Genomic DNA, 26086 nt, shown 5'->3' with positions numbered 1-26086 from the left:
GTTCCTCAACGACCCTGAGTTGGCCTGATGCCCTGCCATTAGTCCTCATGAGCCTTCGTAGTACCCCAGACAGAAGAACAGGGTTGTCACCACATGAGGTGTTAATGGGGAGAGCAATGAGGCTGCCATCTATTCCAGCTACTGCACTGTTAAATATCACAGATGATATGATCCTGGACTATTGTAAGGGGCTGTCTGACGCAATGCGTTCTGTGTCTCTTCAGGTACAGGCTGCCGAGGTTCCAGCGTGCCAGGGCCCTTGCCATGACCTGTATCCTGGGGACTGGGTCCTGGTGAAGAAACATGTGAGAAGAAGCTGCTTGGATATTCGTTGGCGTGGGCCCTTCCAGGTCATCCTGATCACAAACACAGCTGTAAAGGTGGGAGGCCTGCCCAATTGGATCCACGCGTCACATACGAAAAGGGTCCCAGCACCTCTGGAAACAGCTCCTCTCTCGGATAGACGTTCAGCAGAGGACCGAGAAGCCATAGAGGGGACTAGCCAAGCTGTAGAGGTGCCAGCGGAAGCAGGGAACGAGTCTGACCAAGCTGAGGACGGTCAGTACAACAGCGAAACAGAAGACGCTACAGAAGGAGAAAGCAGCTGGGAGTATGAGTCTGACCCTGACAGGTCTGAAAGAGAGCGAGAACAGACCAGAAGGAGAAGGAGTAGAAGGGCACGTGGAGAAGCTAATTGGCCACAAAGAAGGAGCTCTAGCCTGAGGTCAACTCCAGAAGCAACCCTTCCTCCGATAACAGAAGACTCAGACCCAGAAGAAGGTGCTCAGGGCGCTGAAGCACCGGATCGAAGAAGGTCAAGAAGAGTGCGTGTGCCTAACAGAAGATACTCCACACCTGAGTGGACATATCTGGCGACAAATGTCTGTGAAACCGGAGACAGGGAGGATCCGAGCGGTGGTGGTGTCCAGTTCTGAGCCCATTATCACCGTGGAAATACGACTGTTGGTACCCGGTGTCGAACAAGAAGGGTCACTAACATTCATGCTCCCCAGACCTCCCCGCCTCAGCAAGTTAAAACACATGTTTCTTACAGAATTGCAATTCCCCGACTTTGGTACAACGATAACCGCACATGAAGAGCACAATCTTCGTTTGGAAATACTGAACTATGCTATTGAAGCTGCAACCACAAATCTGATAGTAGATTGTTAAAGGACTTTGTAAATAAAGCAAGCAGAAAAAGAAGATTACCTAGCGCCCAGGAAGCGGAGAATTTTAGGGAACTTCCCTTGAGTTGATGGAGAAGGGCTAGGGTTGTCTTTTTGAACTGTTAAAGAACTTTTGCGAAGAAGGTTGTCAGCCTCCAGTTGTGTGGATTCTAAAGACAAAAGGATTGAAAAGAGACTGTAAAGGAACGAGAGGAAAAGAACTTTTTGCAAAGATAAAGAGAGAGCTAGATTGTCTGACGAAATGGAGGCCGGCACCCCGAACCGCAGAGCTAAATGTATAATAGGTACACTAGTAGTAGGAGTGATAATATTAATAGCTTTAGTGGTGACAATTTCTTATGTAAAGGGAAATGAAGAAGAGGTAAAGGTAACTGATGCGAATTCTGTAGTAACGCTTACACCTATTGTTGCTGGTGAGAAAAGGGAAAACACTCAAGAGAAAGCGTTATTAGCTGCAGAAGGCCGCAGGTTACATGTAGACGAGTCCCAAGGAGACTTTAGGTCGAATGCTTATGCTAAACTCTTGTATGAATACGTGGATGCCATGGAGGTTAAGGATTGCTACGTCTGCATGCAGTTGCCTGCGTCTGTAGATGAAGGAATTCGCTATCATCACCTCCCTCTGACATATGGCATTACATGTAGCTTATTGCTTAGTATATTTTATGAGAGAGATAGTTTTGAATACTATTTCTCTAACTATGATTCAGTGTTGCCAGAAGTCCCGAATTATAAGCAGATGAATAAATGGGATTACTGGAAGAGTGAAGACAGATTGGCCAAATTCTTCATTCCTTGGATTACCTTAGATACTTCACATGCCCGTAGAAATAACCTGACATGCAAGGTGTCAGAAGTCGAGAAGAAGTTCATAGGGCAGGTGGATGATCGGTACAGGAGACAAAAGATTTTGAAAAAATCAGGACAAGGGAAAATAGATTGGACCGTGGAAGAGAAGTCACATAAGAGAAAGGGTAGTAGTGGTCCAATAGCTTTAGATAAAGCGCAGAGAGGAAAGTTATGTCTTCACCGAGCCAAAACGTATTATGAAAATGTATACGTGGGTGAAGTTGACTGTGAGCATGCTTTTAATTTAGAGTACTACACTAAGGATTTCCTAAAGGGAATGCAAGTGATTCCAAATGTGTATTTTGTATGTGGAAGAAATGCTTACGTGAGGCTACCTGACAACTGGTATGGATCATGTTACTTGGCAATTGTCTTCCCCAAAATATATCATGCACAAGACTTAGTGATCATTGAGGGTCAGACATCATCGAGAGGAAGGAGAGATGTAGGTGATGCCGAAATGGTTGGAGATGTCTTTGGAGCTATGTTTCCTCTTTTGGGAATAATCCTTAATGATGTTAAAATTAGACGACTGGCAACAGTTGTCGACAGGTTGTCTGCCAGCACTGCTCAGTCCTTAATGCTGGTAGAAGGAGAGATGCAATCGATAAGGGCTATGGTTCTTCAAAATCGTCTTGCATTAGATGTCCTACTAGCAAAAGAGGGCGGAGTCTGTAAGGCTTTGAAGGTCCAGGAATGCTGCACTTACATTCCAGACAATTCGAAGCCCCTTGAGAAAGTTATTAGGAACATAACTAGTATTCACAAGGAGATCGAAGACTTGAGTAGAGAAAATGTCTGGGAAAAGGTGGGCCACGGAATGAGTACAGTTGGAGGGTGGTTTTCCACCTTAGGCAAAAGCTTTGTTTGGTATATTTTAAAGCCTATCATCATAATATTGATCTGTGGGATAATATTATGGGGATTGGTGAGGGTATTCAAATGGTACAGAGCAAGAAGGTCAGAAAGGGCCCAAAGAGAGCAGCTGCGGAGATTGGCTGCCATACAAGATAATCAGTACAGGAGCCTGAGAGCTCTGGAAGCGCAGAGAATGCCAGCAATAACTGCAGTTTAAATGTTAATGATGACCCCGAGAGGTCATCAAAGGGGGGAACTGAGAGAGCGCAAACTGATTTAAATGTATGAGTACATCACACTTACTTGTAGTAAGCACAAATCATGAAGAGAAATGCCATGAGTGCTAATAGTATCTGCAATTATATTCTGAATGTATAGCTAATGTAGAGATTTAAGTAGAAGTGGAACTAATACAGAAATGTGTGACATTATATGACTTTATTAGACGTGTTTATTTTTGAATCCATGTCGTGAAGCTGCTAAAACATAAGATGGTATGTGGTTAAAAGCAGAACGTGGTAGGCCTCAGAGCCAGAGCTGGAGGGAAAGGGAAGATGCTTCTTTTCACGACATAGATTGTATTAATGTTTTGGCCGTAGCATTTAATAGACCATGATTTATAGAAATGTTTACTTAATAATAGAATAAGAGTATTAACATGCTTTAATTAAATGAAGAAGTTGAATGTTATAATCATAATGAGAAATATTGTAGGCCTGAAATGTTTTAGCATTGATTTACACGTACATGTCTGGGCTGAGAAATGTTGCAAGCCTTTTTCTTTTTAGAAGTATATGAGAGTTGGGTTCTTGGCTACAGATATCTGTCTGCAACAGGAAAGGGGGGATCCAATTATAAATGAATGAATAGAGGTCTGTTCAGTAGACGGCCCAGACATGGAGGAGGGTTTTGGAATGTTTAAGGGGTATCAGCGGGCCGGAGAAGAGCCTGAGAAGCAAGGTCAACTCTAACGCATGAGGCCCAATACAAAGCATCATGGAAAAAGCCTGAAGTTGCACCACGTGAGAGGCGTTTCGCAAGGGGCGTCTCAAATGTTGTTGACTGTTTTGTATTAGGGACAGCACCCCTGGGTGGAGTTAGAGCAGAGACCTGAGGACCCTTTAGAGAGCGGATGGGTAGGCAGTGAGGGGTCATGACTGGAGAACTTTAGGTTTTCACCAAGAGACTTAGAGTGAGTGACTTCCCTTGGGGGTCATTCACTGCTGACACCTTTGTTAGGTTGGGATTTGGTTAAGTAGGGATACCATCTAGAACAGGGTAGGGACACCTAACCTGTGTTTGTTTTCCTCCAACCTAAATGAAGGAGAGATATGCGTCTATGCTGATAGCTTTGCTATTCTTAGAACTTGTGTTAGTGATTTCTGTTGCTCGTCTAAGGGCTTTTCGAGAGCACATGTATGTAATTGGACCTGTGTATCTCGTGAATCTCATTCTGAGATGTCTGTATTTGCAGCTCATTATATCTTTACAATAAACTTTTGAAAACTAGAAGTTGTCCGTGATCTTTGGGAGTAGAGTCCTTTCTTGGGTGAACTAGCTTGGAAATAGGTGCACTTTCTTTCCTTACAGACAGGCAACAAAGGTTCAGTCGACCAGATCGAGGTTTGGATCAATAGATATAAGGTATCGATCAAAATCTCGCCCTTTCACGTCCATCACCACCTTTGGTTTTTCTTTTTTCCCTGTCCTGTCACACAACCATTCTTTCAAACCAGTAACAATCCGATGAGGCACAAAGTTCTGAATCATTCTCACCAGGGCCAGAGCTTCTATGATCCCTGTTCTTCAGCTGACACTTTGCTGCCCTGTCCCAAACAGAACTCACGATGTTCCTTCTTGGAGGATCCCACTCAATGCTCTGGCCCTTTCCATCTGGTAATAGTTGGTTCTGCACCACCACCATTCTTCTGCATAGGGTATTTTATTTCTTCTACGTCTCTATCTCCTCACTCCTGATCCTGTCATACTCCAGTACTCCAGTATTATCTTCACCTTCACAGTGTCCCTGTCACTCCCGAAATGCTACACTACCTCTAAAGTCCTTACAACCTCAACTTCAAGTCTCGCTCTTCTGGTCTCTTTTGGCTCTTCAGGAGCCACTGACAGCCGCATCCCTTCTTTCTGTTGAGAGTGTTAACTTCTACTTCTGAAATCCAGCACTGCAGCGCACGGCAGACCCCATCACAAACTTGAGAAAGAGCCTCTTCTCCCCAGGTTGGGCACATTTCTGTCTTTTGCCCTTTAAACACTCTGCCACCTTCCATGCCGAAAGCCTACAATTGCATGTTGGCCAAGTATTAATAGCTACCCAGAAGGCTAGTGCCTATGTCCCCACTTTACAACAAAACGCTTGACTTTACCTGCCAGACCAGGTGTTCACCCCTACGCTCTCTCCTCCTCCCTCTGTCTTCCCTCTGCTTGTTATGCCTCAGACAGTGGATCGACGACTGCGCCAACACCCTTGCCCCACTCAAGAAATCCTCCAACAATCACACCAGGAAGAAAGCCAGCTGGTTCCCTGAACACCTCCAGGCCTCCAAGCAAACCTGCTGAAAGCTGGAGAAGAAGTGGCTCTGTGAAAGAACACCGGACAGCTACGCAGCCCACAAAAACACCACCCGCAGACAACACCACCTCATCAGATTAGCCAAAAGGTCCTCCTTCAAAGACCGACTAGACAACAACGCACACAACAGCAAAGAGCTCTTCAGCATCGTGAAGGAACTCTCCAACCCCAGCACCGACATCCCACCCTCGCAAGACCTGTGCGACTTGCTCGCCACCTTCTACCATTGCAAAATCGCAGACATCCACGACAGCTGCAACGCCACGACCACCCTGACAACCACTGAGACTGCCGCCCCCACAACCACAATCCGCACCAACCGCCTGCTCTCCTGGACCAACATCAACGACGTCGGCACCATCAAGACCATGAACACAATCCACTCCGGATCTACGTCAGACCCATGCCCACACCACATCTTTAACAAAGCCAGCACCGCCATCGCACCCTACCTCCGGAAAGCCATCAACATCTCCTTCTAGACAGCAACCTTCCCAGAGAACTGGAAGCACGCCAAGATCAACACCTTACTCAAGAAACCCAAGGCAGACCCCAAGGACCTCAAGAACTTCCGGCTCATCTCCCTGCTCCGTCCCCGGCGAAGGTCATCGAAAAAACCGTCAACAAACAACTGACCTGCTACCTAGAGGAGAACAGCATCCTCGACCCGTCCCAGTCTGGGTTCCGCAGTAACCACATTACCAAGACTGCCCTCATCGCCGCCACAGATGACATCAGGACCCTGCTAGATAACGGAGAAACCGCTGCCCTTATCCTGCTGGACCTGTCAGCCGCCTTCGACACGGTCTGCCACCGCACACTAAGAGAAAGCCCTGGACTGGACCACCTCCTTCCTCTCCGGCAGAACACAGAGCGTCCGCCTCCCCCCTTCCCCTCCGAAGCCACAAGATCGTCTGCCGCGTACCCCAGGGCTCATCCCTCAGCACAACGCTGTTCAACATCTACATGGCACCGCTTGCCCATGTCGCCCGACTGCACAACCTCAACATCATCTCCTACACCGATTACACCCAGCTGATCCTCTCCCTCACCAAGGATCCCCACACTGCCAAAACCAACCTTCACGAATGAATGAAGGCCGTCGCTGAATGGATGAGGAACAGCCGACTGAAGCTGCACATCCCCCGCAGCAGCCACATCACACCCTACCTGAGAGGCCTGCAATGGCTCCCCGTCAACAAGAAGATAACCTTCAAGCTCCTCACCCACGCACACAAGGCACTTCACAACACCGGACCTGCGTACCTCAACAGCAGACTCAGCTTCCACACCCCCACCCGCCAGCTTCGCTCCGCCACCCTTGCCTCAGTTCCCCGCATCCGAAGAACGACCTCCGGTGGCAGATCATTCTCTCACCTCGCCGCCAAGACCTGGAACACCCTCTCCATCCACCTAAGACAGACCCAAGATCTGCTGACCTTCAGAAGACTCCTCAAGACCTGGCTCTTCGAGCAGTAGCAGCATTCTCCCCCCCCCCCCCAGCGCCTTGAGACCCTCATGGGTATGTAGTGCGCTTTACAAATGCTATGATTGATTGATTTACTGGAGAATGTATCTTTCTTAGATGAGACAGACGCCCTCATTGTGCTCTACTGCATCTGAAACGTGAAAAGTCGTTTTAAGAATAGATAGTTGATCTCCTTCCTCTTCTTCTTTAATGCCCTGCTCATGTTCACAGACTCCTTGAGTATGCAAAATTATGTTGCATTTAGTGTGTTGTTGATTTGTTGAGTTCCCTGTGAGTGCTCTGAGAGATAGTATCTATCCCCCATTTTACCCGTTTATTACACTCTGGCCACGTCATAGTGCTTTTTATTTTTACTTTAAGCCATGTTGCACCACAGCTTGTGCTGCAGGGCAACATGTAAAAAAAGACATTGACAAAGCCAATAGATCTCACACAGGTAAAACCTATTGGCTTTGTCAATTCTTGGTAACTTTTTTCCTCTTCAATCACATCACCACCCTGGATGCTGTGCAAAGGACACCACTCTCCACTTAACCAAGTCCAAAGGGGCCAAAATGTGGTGAGGCCAGGAACAAGCTGTCCATCTCGCCAGCACTACATTATTTGCCACTCTGTAAACACCTCCATGCACCTCCCTATCCTCGCCAAGTCCACCAACCGCTCCTGTCGTCCAAGATGTATACCAGCCTGAAGCCCACTGCAGGCACCAAAAAAGAGGGGGCTCAGTCCTGGGTGCTCAAAAGGCTGTGTCAAGGCTATTGTAAGCCTCTGAAATAAACACATCTACTGGGGCATTGGAGAGGACATCAACCCCTCCACGTTGGGAGCTCACTGAGTGCTCCCCCGTTGCTTGTGGTGCCAGACACTATATTACAGTGAAGCCTAACATGGTGGCACTTCCTAAATGATATGCTATGAGAGTGAATTTCTGGGGCGACAGATCCAAAAACTCAGAGAACTAAAAGAGCACAAGACTTCTTGACCAAATCTAAGGCACAGGAAATACGTGCACTGGTGACAAGCAGGAGTAAAAAAGATTAAGATGTCCAAATTGATTATGCTGCTTATGACCTGCGTTCAACTTTTTAAATGGGAAAAACCCAAATAGATATCTAATTCTTGATCCTTCCACTAAGTTTCAAAAAGGAGTGACTGGCCTATCTAAAGTGATTCTGGTCTGACATAATGAGTCAATACCTGCCCCCCATACTTCAGGTGCAGAGTAATCAGCTACTTCTTTCTCCCCAAACATTATGTTCAAATATTAAGAGGTTCTGCAGATTAAAACTGATGAAGTATCTCATTAAGCAATGTTTGAAAAACTGACTCAGAAGGTACTCTCTGTTGAGGAACAACTATCTGAAAATCAAATACAAATTCTCAGATGCAAATGTGATGATTTAGAAAGATGATCATGATGATCCAACCTTAGGATTCTTGGAATACCTGAAGACACAGACGGCACAAATGCAAACATAATTGACTGGTCTGCCAAGCTAATCTTTCTCTATGTCCTTGAGAACAAGGCAGATGCAACACACAGAGTAGATTCTTCCTTATCCATTTTAAAAGTGCATAGAGTACATCAAGACCCCACAATTGTGTACTTTGAGGAATAAAATATTAAAGAAAGAATCTTCCCCATTGCTACAGAATGGCAGAGATACACTACTCATGAGGGTTATTCATTTTCTACTTTGTAAGACCTTATGTGGGAAGCTGCAGCTACACAAAGAGAACGTAGGACCTTGATTACAAAACTTAAGTGGGGGGGTGGAGAAGTGTGGCTCACTGGTTAGAGCAGGCAGACCCTGAAGCAGAGGTCAGACCCGGGACCAGGGTTCAATTCCCGACGCGGCAGGGTCTTGAGCTCAAATGTCCATGGACTCGATAATTCTCGCTTCGGTGCCTGACCTAATCATGGGTTCACACTCTGCAACTCTGGGCATTAAGCTTGCTTAATCTCCACAACGGCCCCCCTGTGGCGGGATGCCTGGCTTTCACCTTGGGGATGCCCTGTAGGGGCTATCTCACAGGGAAAAGCCAGGACGGGTTCCCAAGGCAAGCGCGGAGATACCCCTTCGGGGGTCGATTCAGGCGCTATATAAGAAACATAATAATAAGAAACATAATAAGGCTTTAGCCACCTTTGTATCTATTGCAGCTAACCCTCAGGCAGTTCAACAATTCTTAGATACGAGTCACAAACTGATATAAGAATCTAAAGTATCAAAGACATAGTGACATGGCACCATACAATGAAGCACATCTTTCTTCTATTTTTCTTTTTTTGTGGTGACCAGGGGAAAAGAGTTTGGCTCCCTCACACATACTTCCTCGATGTCTAGATTGGCATCCAGATAGGATTTGCGTTCTCTACCTCCTAGTAATGGCAAACTAGGATGCAGTAGGAGACAAGGAGATGGTATTCGAGTGCACAGGGAAGAGGAGTATGAAAGGGGATAATGTAGGGATTAAAACCCATAAAAAGGGGAAATAAGATTCACTGTCATGGTGAAAATGAGGGAAAATTGTTAAAAGTTTGTCATGGATAGTCAATGGTATTAGAAGGGAATGAAAAAAGCTAAAGTGTATTCTGCAGTTTGGTGCTTGAAGGCAGAAATTCTAAACCCAACAGGCAGTATTTTAGGATACATATGTGTCTAATAAGTGCTCTGATTGCCTAATCCTGTAAAATACAAATTTGCAAACTTTTACATTCTGAACACCCAGCTATCTTGCTTCAATGGGATTGTAGAGATTCATAAAATAATCGGCAAGAGTACTACGTCCCAAAATATATGTTCGAGTGGACAACTATAATCAATATTTGCAAACTGAAGTTGCGGAATTCATTCTAACTTCGGTTCAGCCCCACCATCTGCATTATAGGACAACATGAAAGCCTATACCAGGGGAATAAGATAATCTTTTGTTTTCCAAATTGAGAGAGTGAAACATTTAGAAAAGACTCCCCAGGAACAACTAGACAGAATAATTCAAGTCAATATAATCCTGACCATCTCCCAATCATTTAAATCAAATGAGATATACTCTCAAATAATGGTCCTACGTGGATTCATTGTGGTAATACTAAGTTCTAGAGTTAAAAAAGCTTTTCACCTTGACTTAGAGTTTACAGAATAGGAGAAAAATCAGGAAAACTATTATACTGTATAGGCCAATGCAAATATTATACTACAGCAATTACTCACAATAGAGATGATACAATGGTAATTAAGTATTGACACATGGAAATCATGGTGATATTTCAACAGTATTACTCTGAAATATATCTGAAAAATTTGAATGGCAGTCTGACTGCAGTCCAGAACGACCTTAAGATTAATTTGCTCTAATTACATAGAAGTCAAAATAGGATTCTTAATGTGGATTTTACTTTTGAGGAAGTTACAGCAGTTATCCTGAACATGCTATCTGGCAAGTCAGCAGGTCCTGGCAATATTTCTGCTGCAGAATACAAATTTGTAGTTAACCTCATTTCTCCACTACTTTTAGAAGCACTTAAAGAAACTAGAAGTATTAAACATCAATCCCCTTTCTGGCATGAAGCTATAATAACTATCTTTGTTAAAAATGACAAAGATCCACTAGATTACCCTTACATTGCCCTATGTCATTGCTAAATGTAGATTCCAAAATATATATATATATATATATATATATATATATATATATATATATATATATATATACTACAATTTTTAGCTGCCAGGATTAATAGTATTATTACAATATTCGTTTCAAAGGAACGAACAACATGACTACATTTCATGTAAAAACACCACCACACATGCCAATTTTGTTACTTCATTGGTGGATAGGGCAGATGTTTTACATGAGCAACTTAACGTCATATTATTAGATGCAGAGAAGGCCTACATGAGTATCATGGCAATTCACAAGAGAATTATTGAAATGATTTAATATCAGTTTGGAGATTATTAAGCTCATACAGACAGTATATCAAACACCTACAGATAGAATTTGTATACAATAGAACTTGCCTCCCCTATAACAAACACTCAAGGTACCAGGCAAGGCTTCCCACTGTTGCCTGCTCTGTCTCTAAATATGGATCCATACATTAGGTATTTAAGAAAATCTATACCCCATCCCTACTCTATGAATCTATCTCCCTTAACAGTCTATGTTGATGATGTACTTGTACTGAAACATCGTACAAACTCAACCTTAAACATAATAGATCAGGAGGCTATTAAGTCTGCCGCAATATCTGGCTATAAACTAAATTATCCAAAAATTCCAATTGCTCTAGCTGGTGTGGCTACTATCACAGATAAAAAAATCAAATGGGGGATGGATCACTTGTCCTGCGAAACCAGGTTTTATTTTGGAATTTTCGTACACCGTACCGATAAAAAACCCTCATTCATGTACAGAGACTGGTGGTGGAGGTATATCTTGATTCTCCGCCTTACTCTTTAGGAACGTGACAGCATCATCATAGGGTTAGTAGTTATGCTTCCTCCAGGTATTCCCCTGGTTAGAGAAGTAGTGATCAGTAATACAGGGGGTTTCGTGGTGATTCTCAGATCAAAGTTTTTTTTATAAAAAACTTGTATAGCCAGATTGAAAAATGTTAATGGCTCTAGGTTCGGAGTTGGTTTAAAATCAGTTCGGTGCGAAGGGGGATTTATTAGGAATCGCCCGCACTTAAAATTGTCCGTAAAAAGGTCGACATGTTTCAGCCTCAATATTTGCCCATGCGGGTCAGGTGGGCTTTCTTCAGGACCTAGAGCACAGATATACATGCCACATTGAAGGCTTGATATTTGGGTATAATTACTGCTGCAACGTTAGATCTTTCTTTTAAACATAACTACAGGTTCCTATTACAACTGCTCAAAGCTTTGATAGCAAAATGAAACCATTTGCCTATTTCCTTGAATATCCTTCCAAAAGTATTATATTACGTTTGTGCAGTATCAGTATATGTACCTAACAGTTAGTTTAAACGACTTGTTAGTTTAAACAACTTGACTCCATTATTTCCAAATGTATCTGGAAAGGGAAAATAGCATGCAAATCTATTGTAATATCTGAAATTACCCATCACCAGGGGAGACTGGGCACTCCCAGAATGGAGGCTGTACTATTGGGGGATCTTTGGCAATTGCATCAAACTATTATATGATGACATCTAGTAATCCGGGAATTAAGGGTAACAAATATGACACAACTAAAATTTTCAAGAAAGTTTGAATAGAATCTATGAGAAACCTGACTAAGGATTGGTACAATATAAAAAAATCCCTGCAGATTCCAGATGTACAATCATGTACTCCAAGCATTACTCAATAACCTCAAACTTCCGACATGTTTCACATCTTCCTATTTTGGTAATTGTTATCAATCTGCAATTTCTTACTTAAAAGGACTTGGTTGATTGTAACGGGCTAATGTATTCTTTTGATTTACATTTCGATTACATAGTAATGCATTCTTTAAATATTTACAAGTAAGAGCATTTTTCGCTGAGTGCTTATAAGCTAACAATAACTTTAATTTAACATGATTTTGTTAAGATGATTTTTAGCTCCAATCAGCTATCTATCTTTGAGCGATATGCCTGCCTAATGGAATTTAAAACTGATGACTTATTACTATGGTTAAATAAATGGCCTTAGAAGTAGGAGAAGAAATAGTAAATCATTATTTTACTCGTATTCTTAAACGTTTCAGTAAAAGTATCAACCCAACTAGATGGGCAAGTATATTGAAATTTGTTCAACTTTTATGTTACCCCACCTAACCTTTGTAAGTGGTATAAATCAGTGTACCATTTCCCACGATGTTCGACTGAGACTGCGAGACTGCAAACAACATACATGTTTATTAATTGTCTCAAATTAAAAAAAAAATTTCCTCAATATCATTTAGAATCTGACTTCTGCAACTCTCTGTATTTAGTATCCCCCATAAGTGCATTTTATTAGAGATTAAGGCGGAAGACTCGGTTTTCTATGGAATAGCTATTGCTAAATTGATGATTGTTAAAAAATGGAACTCCACATTCGCACCCTACCATGATGAATGATGAAGGGAAGTCCCTTTCGCACATAAACTGGGATACCAGATAGCCAAAATTAGGAGGTTCAACTGCTAAGTTTAAGTGGATATGGGGGAAAATGAGTGACTATTTCAAAAAATAAATTCTCACCTTTCCTAAATTGTGGCTCAAACTGCCAATGTATCTATAATTGCTTTCTTCATTTTGTTGGTGCCTTTGCTACGATGTCACTTATGGGATGTATTTTATGTTCCTTAATAAAAAAAGAGTACTTCTTAGATTTAGAATGGAATTGGAAATATGAAAGCAAACAACAAAAACAAAACCACTAAGGCATGTCAATGTTTAGAGAAAAAAAAGAAACCCACATTGAGGCTGCTATTCTTAATTAGTGTACAGGTGATCCTCCCACTCAATCCCTATTGGAGTCCTGTTGAGACAGAAAAGTCCACTGCATGGTGACTGACGCGCACCGCTGCTCTATGTACCCCAGCCTTCTAGAGATCTGGAACCGTGGTACTGATTTTTGGGCATGGGCAAGCATGGATCATGTGTTTGTGTCATAACCTGGGCCTGTCTCATGGATTTGTGATCTGGTTAGACCAGGAGGGGTGCACAAAGTACTGCCCTCATAGTGGTAAAGGGCTACTGCCCTTGCAGGAGTTAAATGGCATGTGTGCAGTAGTGGCAACATATCGGCTTTGTGTTTTATAGTAATCAGTAGTGTGAAGAGGCCTTTTTACTTGGGCCACTGAGTGATCCCTCCAGACCCAATCGTGTAAAATTCTTCTGCTGAGCATTTTTTTGAAAAATCAACTTTATTGATTTTTGCATAAGGTAAGCAAACAGGTAAACATGACTGCAGTTCTGGCATCTATGTACAACTCGAATCAAGACATCCTGAATCCGTATCCTATAAATCGAATAAGCATTCAGACACCATTTAGCCCATAGTACGCCCGCTATTTACCCTAGATCCTAGAATGTTTCTGGGGCAATCTCTGGCTTGGTAAATTGGCTGTTCCAGCTTTGCATCCCAATCTTCCCTGAATGCCAGTCCGATAAGGTAGGGGGTGGGGGTACTTCCAATTGTGTACATTATCTCTGTTGACGGCCATTGTGGCCACCACCTCCAGAATACGTTCACCCCAGGACCCATCCAGGCCTTCTAATATACCCGAAAGGGCTACTCTGGGCAATAGATCTTCTGTTTGTTCCAGGACTCGGCCAGTACCCACTCAATTCCCCGCTAACACCGGCAACTCTGGAGCACAACCAAACCATATGAAAGAACTCTGCATCTGCAAGGGTGCATCAAAAGCAGGTGGGTTGGAGAATCTTGCCCACATGCCAACGACAATAGGGTGTGAGATAGGTGACATACAAGGAGTTCAGCTGGATCAATCGAAGGCGAGAGGAAATGGCAATTTCCCAGGGTGGCCATGCAGGCATTCTTCAAATCAGTGTCATCAAGAGGGCGGAGCCATTTCTCTTATTTCAGTTTGATAGTCATAAATGTATCAAGGGCAAGCGTACAGCATATTTTGGGTATAGCGCCCTTAGTCAATGGACGCATCAGGAGCATTGCCTCAAGTAGCTGTGTTCGTGTAGGTCTGTTGTCTCAGTTAGGTGACTATCTAGGGCATTGCAAAGCTGTACATATTTATGGATTTCGATCGGGACAGGGTGAAATGAGTTTGAACGTCTTAAAACGAACACTTGTGTCCTCCGCCATATGTTTCCCAGATTTGTAATGCCAACTCTGTCCCATAATTGAGTGGTGTGGTGTAGCGATTCCTCCTGCCATACTCTGCTATGTCGATTTGCCTGTGCTGTACATTTAACTTGCCTTGGTCTACATGGTGAAATTATGTATTGCCTTACAGTGTGTGACTGCGATTGCATGCTGTGTTGCATGTGCCTGAGTGTGGTACTTAACATAGAGGCCTGGGAGCTCCATTTTGGGGAGCCCAGTGGGTTGACGGTGTGGAATGTAGACTTAGGAGATGTGGATTACTCACAATTTTGTATACTGGGAAGGAGAAACACTGAAGGGAGAGGAGTTAAACATCCTCTGTTCACATCAAAGGCTTTAATGATTTAGGAATGGCGCTGATCAGTGGGACCTGGGCACTGTGTTCAGAGTAGATGGTGGGTTATATAAGGTACGCACTACAGGAGCACAGAATTATAAAAGAGGGGAGGCCTAAACTTTTGAACCTTTGTTAGCAATACATCAGTGAGGATGACACCCAGGTGTGACTCTGAAGCCATATCCTTGGCCAATGTTGTTGGACCATCAATAATTGGTGCCACACTTTTCTTGGGGCAGTGTGCCATCTGACAAGAACCAGGAGAGAGCAGTGGGCACTTCAAAGGACTCAACATTCACAACAAGAATTTCAAATGAACAGACACTAAATAAAATCTAGTGTCTAAGAGAACAGTATAAAATTGAGAGCCAGAATCCAACAAATTATTTATCAGCATAGACAACTTCACCACAACTTAGAGTTGCTGACACCAGGACTGCTAGTCTCCCAGCTGGGTGAAGGGACATTACCCAGGATACCAAGAACACTTGCTCTGTACTTGGAGCACCAGCCTTTTGCCTGCCTGCCAAGATCAGTGTTTCCTGTGAGGAGGAGGAAGAGAGAGGGCCTGGACGGAGTGAGGGCCAACAGGGATCCTGGCAAGTATACCCCAGTGAGTGAAGTGTGAGGCACTCCTCCAGTTGAGATCATTGTATGAGAGAGAGCTGTCTGCCCTATTGTGGAAGTTGGTGATGCCCTTGGGAGCCACAATGAAATATAGGGCAGTCGCGCATTGAAGTGAAACCACTGTGGCAGTTCCCCTTGCCTGTGAACCCCATCTGAAAGGAGAGGGCCACTAGGAGCATTGTTGATGTCGCTCAGTACAGCCGATGACATTGGAGCCAGTGCCTATGTCCATGACCCTTCTATGTCAGCAAGGGGCCACTAGGACTGTTAGGACCATCACCCACATCGCAGGAGTCGCTGTGACAATCAGAGCTCAGAAGCCAAAGTCCCTCTACATCACCTTACCTGCATGAACTGCAGAGGAACATCTGTCTGCTGTACCTGGAAGCTGGTGATGACTACGACCACTTCTGCAAGCTCCTATAAGATGCACCTCGGCTCCTGAACACTTCAGACTGCAGATGGATAGAAGAGCAGAAGGGCTGGCAGGTCTTTTGAAACTTGCATGAACTCAGAGTATTTGTGCCACAGCAAGCTGAACTTTCAGGACAAAAGTGAGACTTTCTTACATTGCTAGTGCGGCAGCACCTGTGGGGTCACCTTAAGTAACCTGCCAGGAACACGTTACTTAGTATTGAGAAGAGAGGGGGAGGACCAGGTGACACTGCCTAGTCAGGGTGCTTAGACTGCAAGGTTTTCGTGTGTCTTATTTCTTGTACTGTATTATATCCTATGCAGGGCCGGACTGGGAACCAAAACCGGCCCTGGCAAAGTGCTTGGCCGGCCCCCACCCCCCAGGAGTTGTGGGTGCCGCTGAGCTCTTTGCCAGGGCTGGCTTTCGGCCGATTTTGTTACATGGTCGATTTTGCAGCTATGCTGCAAACATGTCCCTGTAACAAAAAAGGCCCCCAGGGGTCCCAAACCGGCCCCCTACCAGTGCGGCGCACCGGGAGATTGCCTGGTGCCCGCTACGGCCAGTCCGGCCCTGATCCTATGTAATAAATACTTTTTTCTTACCAAAAGTAAGTATTAAACTAGACAAGTTATTGGGGTTGCTGTTTGTATTTTGAGCCCTGCACCTTTGCTTACCTTGCACCTTTCTCCCCCCGAGAAGCCTTGGACTGCTTGACCCATGCTCCACTGAGAATCACTGCTGAAGGGATAGTACTTGGCCCAGCTGTTCAGGATCCGTATTAGGTCAGGTCCTGGGGAAGCAGGACAAAAAGCTCTTAACCCCCACGGTAGCCCAGTAGCTCTTGCCTGTCTCATAGATTTTTAAACGGGTCTTTATAGATTCCAAATGTCACCAACAAATCAGTCCTGCCTTTACCCCTGGTAGGGCCAGGATTGCACTAATAGACCCTTGCATATATTGTAAGCTTCCAAAGAACTTCAAAACCACACGAGGGTAGCGGTGCACCACAGGATGATACCCAGCAGCGGCCCGTCCTCTGCCAAAGGGATGGAGTGGGACGGAAGAGAAAGCTGTAGAGGGGGGGGGGGGGCGCAGGGGGAACTAAATATGAATTTTAAAAAAACGTACCTGGTCATCACCGCTGCATCGCGCTCCTCCAAGCTTCTTCTGGGCACAGGCTCCTAGAATGCACTGCGGCCAATCCTGACGCTGCATCAAAGCAGTGTCAGGATTGGCCTGAGTACTGGGACTTTGCGCTCCCAGGCAGACTGGGAGTCTGTGCCTGCTCTCTCCAGTCAGGGGCGGCTCTAGGCTCATGGAGGCCCTGGACAGGGAGCGTAGGTAGGGGGCCACGGAAGAGGGGGTCCGGACGGGGTGGAGTGCGGAGGCCAGTGAAGGGGGGGGGGGGGATTCAGGGTGTTTGGAAGTGGAACAGAGCCGGAGGCCGGCAAATCCCTGCCAGGGGCCTCCTTGCAAATATGTATCCATCCTCAGAGGATTATTATATTAAGGATATATATTGGCGTGGTGGCCCCTGGGGTTTGGTGGCCCTGTGCAGGTGCACAGCTTGCACATGCCTAAGGCCGCCCCTGCTCCAGCCCCAGCAACGTAGCTGGTGCTGGAGAGAGATTCACTGCACATGACGGTTTGGCTGTTCTGAGACAGCGGGTTCAACCGTCATGTGCAGTGAAGGAAGTGCACTACCATTCCCTCACCACAGTGTTATCCCCCTGACCCCCGTCCCCCCCAAGACTCGTCAGAGGGTCCAGGGGGATTAAAATAAAACAATAAAACGGGTTTAAACCCCATTTTTATTTGAGGGTGGTAGCAGGGGGCGTGGGGGGCACAACACCGCTCTAATGGAGGGGCCACCCCTGATAATACCAGTGGAATGATCACCCGACTGTCCCATCAGATCCATTGCTTCCACTGACTTTTTCTTGCCCAACCAACCCCTAATGCTTGTCCCTTCACTGAGGCTTGCCCCATGTCCCCAGGGAGCATAATGATCTCCGAGATTACAGCGGTTCCTTCAGCCTTCTATATGGGCCTTTTTTTCTTCCCTGCACTAGAAAATCCCTACCAGCCGAAAATGTCTTTTAAAAACTGACACCCCTAGCTGTTATCTGATTTCACCTCAGACCAGCCAAGCATTGGAGGTTGGTCCTAATCTGTAAGTACTCTTGTGTGAGCTCTCTGTCTTTTGTCAGTTGTGACACTGTGTGAGTGCAGTGATTCTCATGACTGAACGGGCACCGTGCCCACCAATGGCCTCGGATGGGCTAACCTTGAAATGCATTTGACATTTAGGGTTTGCTAAGAAAGGAACTAATGAAATGAAAAGTACTTACGTCGTTGCAGTGCATGCAGATATAGAACGTTCTCTACCCCCCCCCCCTTCTTAGTGGGGACTATTCATACAACATTTAGGAATTAATACTGGATTGGAAATAAAATATGATTTTGTTATGACGAAAAAGCACCTGGAGTGACGCAGTTCGTGGTTGTTTAGGTTCTTGGAACATTTTTATTTTAATCACCTGCAAAACCCAACCATCGTTCATATTTTTTAATGAAAAGAAACTGAAATGCACTTATTAATTTACTGTGATGCTAATTTTCACTCATGTGCATCTTCTATTTTACAGACTTTGAAACTCTCGAGCCGGGTCCTCGATAAAATAAGCACTGGACAACTTGTTAGTCTCCTTTCTAACAATCTGAACAAATTTGACGAGGTAGGTTGTTGTTCCCCAGGTAACTCTGCATGTTCCAATTAAAACTGTTAACACAGCAAATCATGTGAAACAACGTTTACGGATAACCCATTGAACAGTTGATACAGTTGTATATATCTCTCCTGCCTGCTCTATATCATTTGTCTATAAGGCGTTGACGTCTATAAAGCGTCCTGAAGCCCCTTGGGCCTCGTGCACACAACAAATATGCCCAATGAATCTCGAATGAAGGAAAAGCAAATAAAAACGACATGGGAACATGTGCAGTGAATCGTATGCTATATATCAGATGCAGTGCATTCAAATATTCATTTGTTTTTTCACTTGCCTGTTTTGCTGCTTCGAAGTCTTTTATTCCTTTACTTGTAGTCAAAGTTGTTAGCTTTATTTTCATCATAAGCACAACTTGAGGCTTAAAAAGATCAAAACTTCATGCAAAGCATCAAGCAGAACAGAGTTTTATGATATGATTTCGGCCTTTATAGTAGTTAATACTTCGGCCTACAACACAGAGAAGATGTGATACTTTGGGAATAAGGAGAAGAAATATGTTCATGTTGCTTCACTATAGTACGGAAGTCAGTCTTGTAATCATTGCCCGGATATGCATGCTCTAAAGCACTCTGAGCTGCAGGCTCAGTGTGCTGATATTATCTGGTGTCTGAGATAACCACACAGACCTGTAAAATGGTAGTTAAAAATAAATGATTCACTGTAAAAGCACTGTCAAGGCTTAAAAACAGAACTATTGGCTTTGCCAGTGCTTGTTGGCAAAGGCATGCAAACTCAGGTATCAAGACTCAGGCACATTTATGGTTGGCAATCTAGGACATTTCTTTTGTTATTAAGGGAAACCCATTTCAAGATGCCTGCCAATCATTTATGATTTACCATTCTAATATGGGGGACTGCCTTATTGGAATAGTTAATTATATTTTGGTTAAACCTCAAAAAGATGTGCACAGGATTAAAATAAAAGCATTGAAAAACGAGCATGTCCAGTAAGATTGAGAGTGGTGCGTGGAGCAGGGACATCTAAAAATAAATTGGCCTGTCAGTGACAGGGTGACCCTTCACACAAGCTCTATTGCCTAATTTATCTCAGCAATTACTAAACAAAACACAATACACCTCCTTCGTTGTTTACCTGCATTTGTTGTTTTCAATATTTTCATGAATTGAGTTAAATATGACACAGATGCCTGCACCTACTACAACGTTCCTACAGTCTGTCTCTGCATCTTCACGTGTATGTTGGTCTGCATTAAGTGGAGGGATCCTTAGTCCTGTAAAACATGCACCACTGCTACACAATGGACACGACTGGTGAGCTGAGTTGGTTGCTAGGCAGAGTATTTCCTTAGTGACTTTATATAAACACCTTTCGTAAGCACTCAATCAAATTCTTTGTGCGCCGGCTCTCGTTGATTGATCTAAGTATGCTGCAAATATAACTGGTGGAACCGAAGACATCTGCCAAGTCAACTTTGACCTCTGGGAGAATCAAACTGTATGTGCAGAATGTGGATACACATTGCTATGTGCCCTTTCCAATTCTCACTTGGGTGGCTGTGTGCTAAGGAGAACAAACCCGCTTCTGTTAATGTCCTTGGCTGCATGTTGATTTCACAACGCTCCTTCAGACTGGACGCCATGTTTTGCAAGTAGCTCACTTCGCGGCTCGTTGTGGGAGGCTTTCGCGCGCTTCAGTAAAGTTTGATTGTTTGTTCGTACTTTTTGCAGGGTCTGGCGCTGGCTCACTTTGTGTGGATCGCACCGCTGCAAGTGCTGCTGCTGATGGGGCTGCTATGGGATCAGCTCCAAGCCTCGGCATTCTGTGGACTTGGCTTGCTGGTGCTAATGGCCTTTTTCCAGGCCTGGCTTGGACGAAAGATGATGAAATACAGGTGACAGACACTTTTAACCTCTCTCTTATTGTGAAAATATGGACTTTCTTTAAAGCATACTGCTAGGTGTTGGAGGTTCAAACAATTAAACTGTTGGAAGTGATGGAGACTAATTATTGTATGTTGTATGAACAAAAAAATCCCCTGCTGCATTTTCAAACCCTTTAAGCTCTGAAGGTTATTCCCGCCGTGCTAAACTCTTGTTTCGACATTTGGGGTAGTTTGCTCCTAAGCCTTCACAACTTCTTTTCCTGCAGGACATACCCAGTGGAAATGTGTGCCCCTTTTTGCACATGTTACTATTTAATATGGTACCCAGGGTTTGTGATTTACCAGGAGGAGCCTGTGAAAATAGTTAAAATCTGGGCTTCTTTAAGTGGGAAAAAGTGCTGCACAAGAATGCATTTTTGTAACTAAAACCTGCAACGACTAGAGATTAGTTGTAGTAAGAGGGTCTTTATTTCAGCTTTCGAAACAATCAGGGTTGGGGAAAAAGAACATTTACCACCGGTTTTGCAATTTTTTAAGCAGTTTTTAATATTTCCTATTTTGACAGTGTCTACCTTATTGCAGTGTGTAGGTTGACAGCCCCTACCTACTTGCAGTTTATGGGGGCGAAGCTTTGAAACCCATGGTTGAGCCCACAAAGCTATTCATTTTTAAAAACTTGATAAAATACTGAATTAAGCAAAGGGTCATTCATTTAGAGGGCCCAAGGTTTTTGCTAAGAAACTAATCATTGAAATAAAAAAGAGTACATTTTAGTGGGAAAAAATAAATATGAGAATAAGTGTATGTACTGAAGGCCGATATACTAAATTAATATAACATCATTTCTGTCATCAACTGAGCCGTAGCTTGCAATGATTTTTCATTGTGCAGCCAGCATGCATGAATTAGTAATTAAAAATCCAATTAATAAAATTTGGACATGAAGGAAAGCCATGCATTTTTTTGTTTCAAATCTATTTATTGAAAACGTAACACACAGTGAAGCCTATGTAGCCTCACCAAAAAGACATAAAAAGAACATCATTACTCAATTTGGATGTCAGAACATTTCAGATAAAACGGAAATAAAGGAGTCAGTGCCGTAGACTCACCCTAACTTCAAAGGAAGTGAGAAGAAATAAAGCAAAAAGCAAAACAATGTGCTACTGACCCTGTTACGGTTAAAAGGCTTCTTTCACAGTTCGGGAAAGACACAGGGAAGGCATTAGACATCGCTGAGATCTTATGAGGACTTTCCCAACCAACATCATTAGGTGATTTAACCCCTTCGCAGCGGGGGTAATTCCCCCGCTCAGCTCGTCATGAGGCACAGTGCTCGTGTGCTCATGACGATCTCAGCTCGTCATGACCATGATCACACCCGTTCCCGTGGAACGCTCAGCACAGCAGGGGAATTATCCCCGCGTGTGAGATTTCCACGGCTCATGACGAGCTCAGCTCGTCATGAGCACCGGAGCACCGTGCCTCATAACGAGCTCAGCTCGTCATGAGCACGGAAAAGTTTAAATAAAGCAATCTGTAGGATAGCCTGCTCATACACTAGACAAACTAATATTCCAAATTGAGCCATACCAGGGGCACATAGCTCACCGTAAACAATAGGAAAGAAGAAAGGAGAAGAACAGGTAAAGAAAGAAAGGAACAAACCGCGCAGCCCAGTGGGGGAGCAAGGGGAGCTGCATTAAGGATAACCTGTGGTTGGAGGGGGTCAGAGGTCCTGGCGTAAAGGGAAAGGTGAGGCCTCTTCTACAAAGATGTTGGTTCAGGGGAATCTTGTTGATGGCCCCTCACATAAGGTTCAAGGGAGTCATCAAACAGCTGAGGTGCTCGTATCCTAGGGGGAAGCAATCGAGAGTGCTCCATAATAAAAAGGTGTCGTATTAGGGGCTGCCAGACACGGGTGAATTTGGCATCTGCGTGGTTGATACGTGCATTGAGCAATTCAATGGCTAGAACATGCCACAAACGGAGGAACCAAGTGGCCACTGGGCGGGTGATTTTTTCTCTCGAAAATAGAGCTATGGATTGCCTGGCTGTACCCAACATCTGTAATATCAACCTCCAGTCTGTATACTTCATGGCCATCATTGTCGGGGGTCTAATGCCTAGTATGATGGCCATTGGAGAGGAGGGGATAGGGAAACCCACTACATCCCTTATATGACTGAGAATCTCTTTCCAAAACATTTTAAGGCTCGGGCAGCACCACCAAATATGTAGAAAGTCCCCTCTGTCTGCCTGACATCTCCAACAGGTCGAGGGGAAATTTTGTAGCATCTGGTGAAGTCGGACCAGGGTAAAGTACCAAAGTAACATAAGCTTGTACGCTGATTCGCGCTGCGGTATGCTTTGATATAGTTTCGGGATATCTTGCCATAACCGGGCCCAAGATTCTGGAGCTATGTCTTCCCCTAAGTCAGTATTCCATTGCTTTTGGTAGGTATGAGGCAGGGGCTGATGTGAGTGTTGCAAGACAGTGTAAGTGCGAGAGATCAGTCCCCTCGACCCAGCAAATTGATGCACTAGAGTTTCAAAGTCTTTGAGTTTTCTGGTGGCTCCTTGGGCATAGGCCTGAGCGAGTAACCAATGTTGTAGTTGATAGTATTGCATTCTAGCACCCTCTGTAAGGTGGAAGAATTGTTTGCATTGATCAAAAGAGAGGAGTTTGCCACCTTGAAACAAGTTTTGGATGACACGACATACGCCATCAGAACATGCGCCAAACCCCCGAGGTTGCAATGCAGGGGGGACATAGGATTACGCACAATGGGGTTGTTAGGGGAAGGGAAAGTAGTTAGACCACGAGAAAACACCAACTTATCCCAAATCTCCAGAACAGTTTTAGTAGGGGTAGCAATGTAGGCACTACGGGGTCGAGCACCACGAGAGAGACAAGCCAGATCCTACAAGGGCCTGCAGGGAACCGCCCGGTCCATATGGAAATAATGTTTCTCACTCTCACCGACCACCCATTCTGAAATATACCGAAGATGGCAGGCCCAATGGTATTCCAAAAGATTGGGGCACGCAAGCCCACCTCAGTCCAGAGGCAACATCAAGAGCTTATTAGAAAAACGTGGGAGCGACCGCCCCCATATCAAAGAGGTGAAGTCACGTTGGAGTGAAAGGATGTCAGCCTGAGGGACCGGAGTGGGACAGGATTGGAATAAATACAAAATCTTCGGAAGAAGTAACATTTTAATAGCATTAATACGCCCCAGCCATGCAAGAGGGAGAGCTTTCCATCTACATAATTCCTCTTGTATCGCCCCCCTATATCTAGGCCAGTTAATCGATGTCCAAGATGAAAACAAGGGGATCAAGTCTAATCCTAAGTATCTGATCGACTTGTCTTTCCACTGGAGCGGGAGTAAACCTTCTAGGTCCCGAACTTCTGAGGCCAGTAGGGTGAGGTTGAGGGCATGAGATTTAGCTAGATTGATTCGGAATCCCGACGCTATCTCGAAAGATCGTAGAAGTGTAGTTAACGCTGGAAGAGAGGAGGGCGGGGAGGGAAGAGAAATCAGCTAGTCATCTGCAAAGAGGGAAACTTTGTGATCATATCCTCCAGGAGGAATACCCTGGATTTCAGGATGACGTCTAATAGCAATTGCAAGGGGTTCCACCACAATGGCAAATAACAGGGGGGACAGAGGGAATCCCTGTCTGGTACAGCGATGAATCGGGATGAAAGCAGCAAGGCAGTATTAAACCGGATGCGGATAGTAGGATGTGTGTAAGAGGCTATCAATCTAGAGATCTTCATCGTGCCCAGACCCACCTTCCTCAGAACTTCCGGAACAAAGCGCCAGTCCACCCGATCATAGGCTTTCTCAGCATCAAGGAAGTTTGGATATATGTGTGTACAAGTCTGAGGAGGAACACCTTCCCACTGGCGGGAGCACAATACCAGTAACAAAGTCAATTGACTTTGTTACTGGTATTGTGCTCCTGCCAGTGGGAAGGTGTTCCTCCTACAGACTTGTACACAATTATGCACCGGTTGCCTGGGGACTTGGCACCAGGCGTGGAGGAAAATATGATTGTGTTTACCTTTATGAACTTGAGTTGAATATTCCAGAAACACGTGTGCACACTGGCAACATTGTTTCATTTTGGCTATATGTGCCCTTGTGTTCTGAGCTCGAAGACGTCGTGCGAGACAAGTCCCCACCTTGTCCCCAACCACATAGAATTTCTGATTAAGGGCAAACAGCAGTCTCTCTGCCTTATTAGTATGCTGTAGACGTAGTTGACCCCGTGCCTCTGCAAGTAGTCTCTTATTACGAAGGGATGGTTGAAGGTGATCCCATCGTTCTAATGTTTTAATGTCCACGGCTAGTGTATTCTCTACAAGACGGGATTCACAGGTTCTCGCAATTGAAATAGTAGAAATAACCCCACGGATGGTAGCTTTAAAACCATCCCACCTAGTAGCTTCAGAAGTGTCCGTGAGGTCATTCACCATAAAAAGGCCTAGATCTCCTTACAGATGTCAGCTATATCAACAGGGTCACGTAGGACCTGGGGCGGGGCCTCCACCTGGGGATAGCCTCTGCATGAGGCCTAGGAGATTGTAGAGATATCGATAAATGCACATGATCTGACAAAGAGATGTCAGAGATCTCAGCAGCGGCAAGCACGTTTAATAATGCTAAAGAAAGAAAGTAATAGTCGATACGGGAGTATGAACGATGTACGTGGGAGTAGAAGGAGTAGTCTTTAGAGTCTGGGTGTAGGTATCTCCATGTGTTTATTAGTCCGAGGTCCGTGATAGCATTTTTAAAATTGCCCGACATTGCTCCTGTATTATGGGGGGCCGGTGCTGAGCAATACCATTCCGGGTTCCAGACCAAGTTTAAATCCCCCCTCCAAGAATAATTGGTATGGTGACAGAGTGAAGGAGATCATGGAGGTGGGTGCGTAAGTATGTATTTTTAAACAAAATAGAGAGTGAGGGTTTTTCAAGGGATACTCCCAGTCCCGCTGGGATATGAATCAGAAACAAATAAAGGAGTAATCCCTCGGATATAAAATATCTAGGAGATGCGTAAGTATGTATCATGATTCTGATTGGGGGCATAAATGTTCACGAGCATCAAGGATCCCCTCCCCCAGGATATTTGGATCTTTAAAATCGCCCCATCTCATCTTTTGTAGCCCTAGCATTTTGGACACCCCTACCGGCTTTAGGGAAAACCGCCACACCTCCCGTTTTAGTAGGGGCACAAGCCCAGAATTGTCAGGGATATTTGAGGTGAGTCAT

The 26086-nt window shown here is 44.6% G+C and overlaps 1 protein-coding gene across 1 annotated transcript in view; it reads left to right on the top strand.

The window, feature by feature from the left end:
- CFTR (CF transmembrane conductance regulator) overlaps positions 1–26086 on the top strand; it is a 1176514-nt gene that overhangs the window by 399249 nt on the left and 751179 nt on the right. Inside the window, exons 5-6 of the mRNA XM_078674337.1 lie at positions 18812–18901; positions 20645–20808. Of these exons, the coding sequence (XP_078530463.1) occupies positions 18812–18901; positions 20645–20808 (254 nt within the window). The remainder of the gene's footprint in view (positions 1–18811; positions 18902–20644; positions 20809–26086) is intronic.

The sequence above is a fragment of the Lissotriton helveticus genome, chromosome 1_1 (assembly GCF_964261635.1).
Source record: "Lissotriton helveticus chromosome 1_1, aLisHel1.1, whole genome shotgun sequence".
Classification (NCBI taxonomy): Eukaryota; Metazoa; Chordata; class Amphibia; order Caudata; family Salamandridae; genus Lissotriton; species Lissotriton helveticus.
Note: the sequence above shows the minus strand (reverse complement) of the source record. Positions and strands in the feature narration are given on the sequence as shown.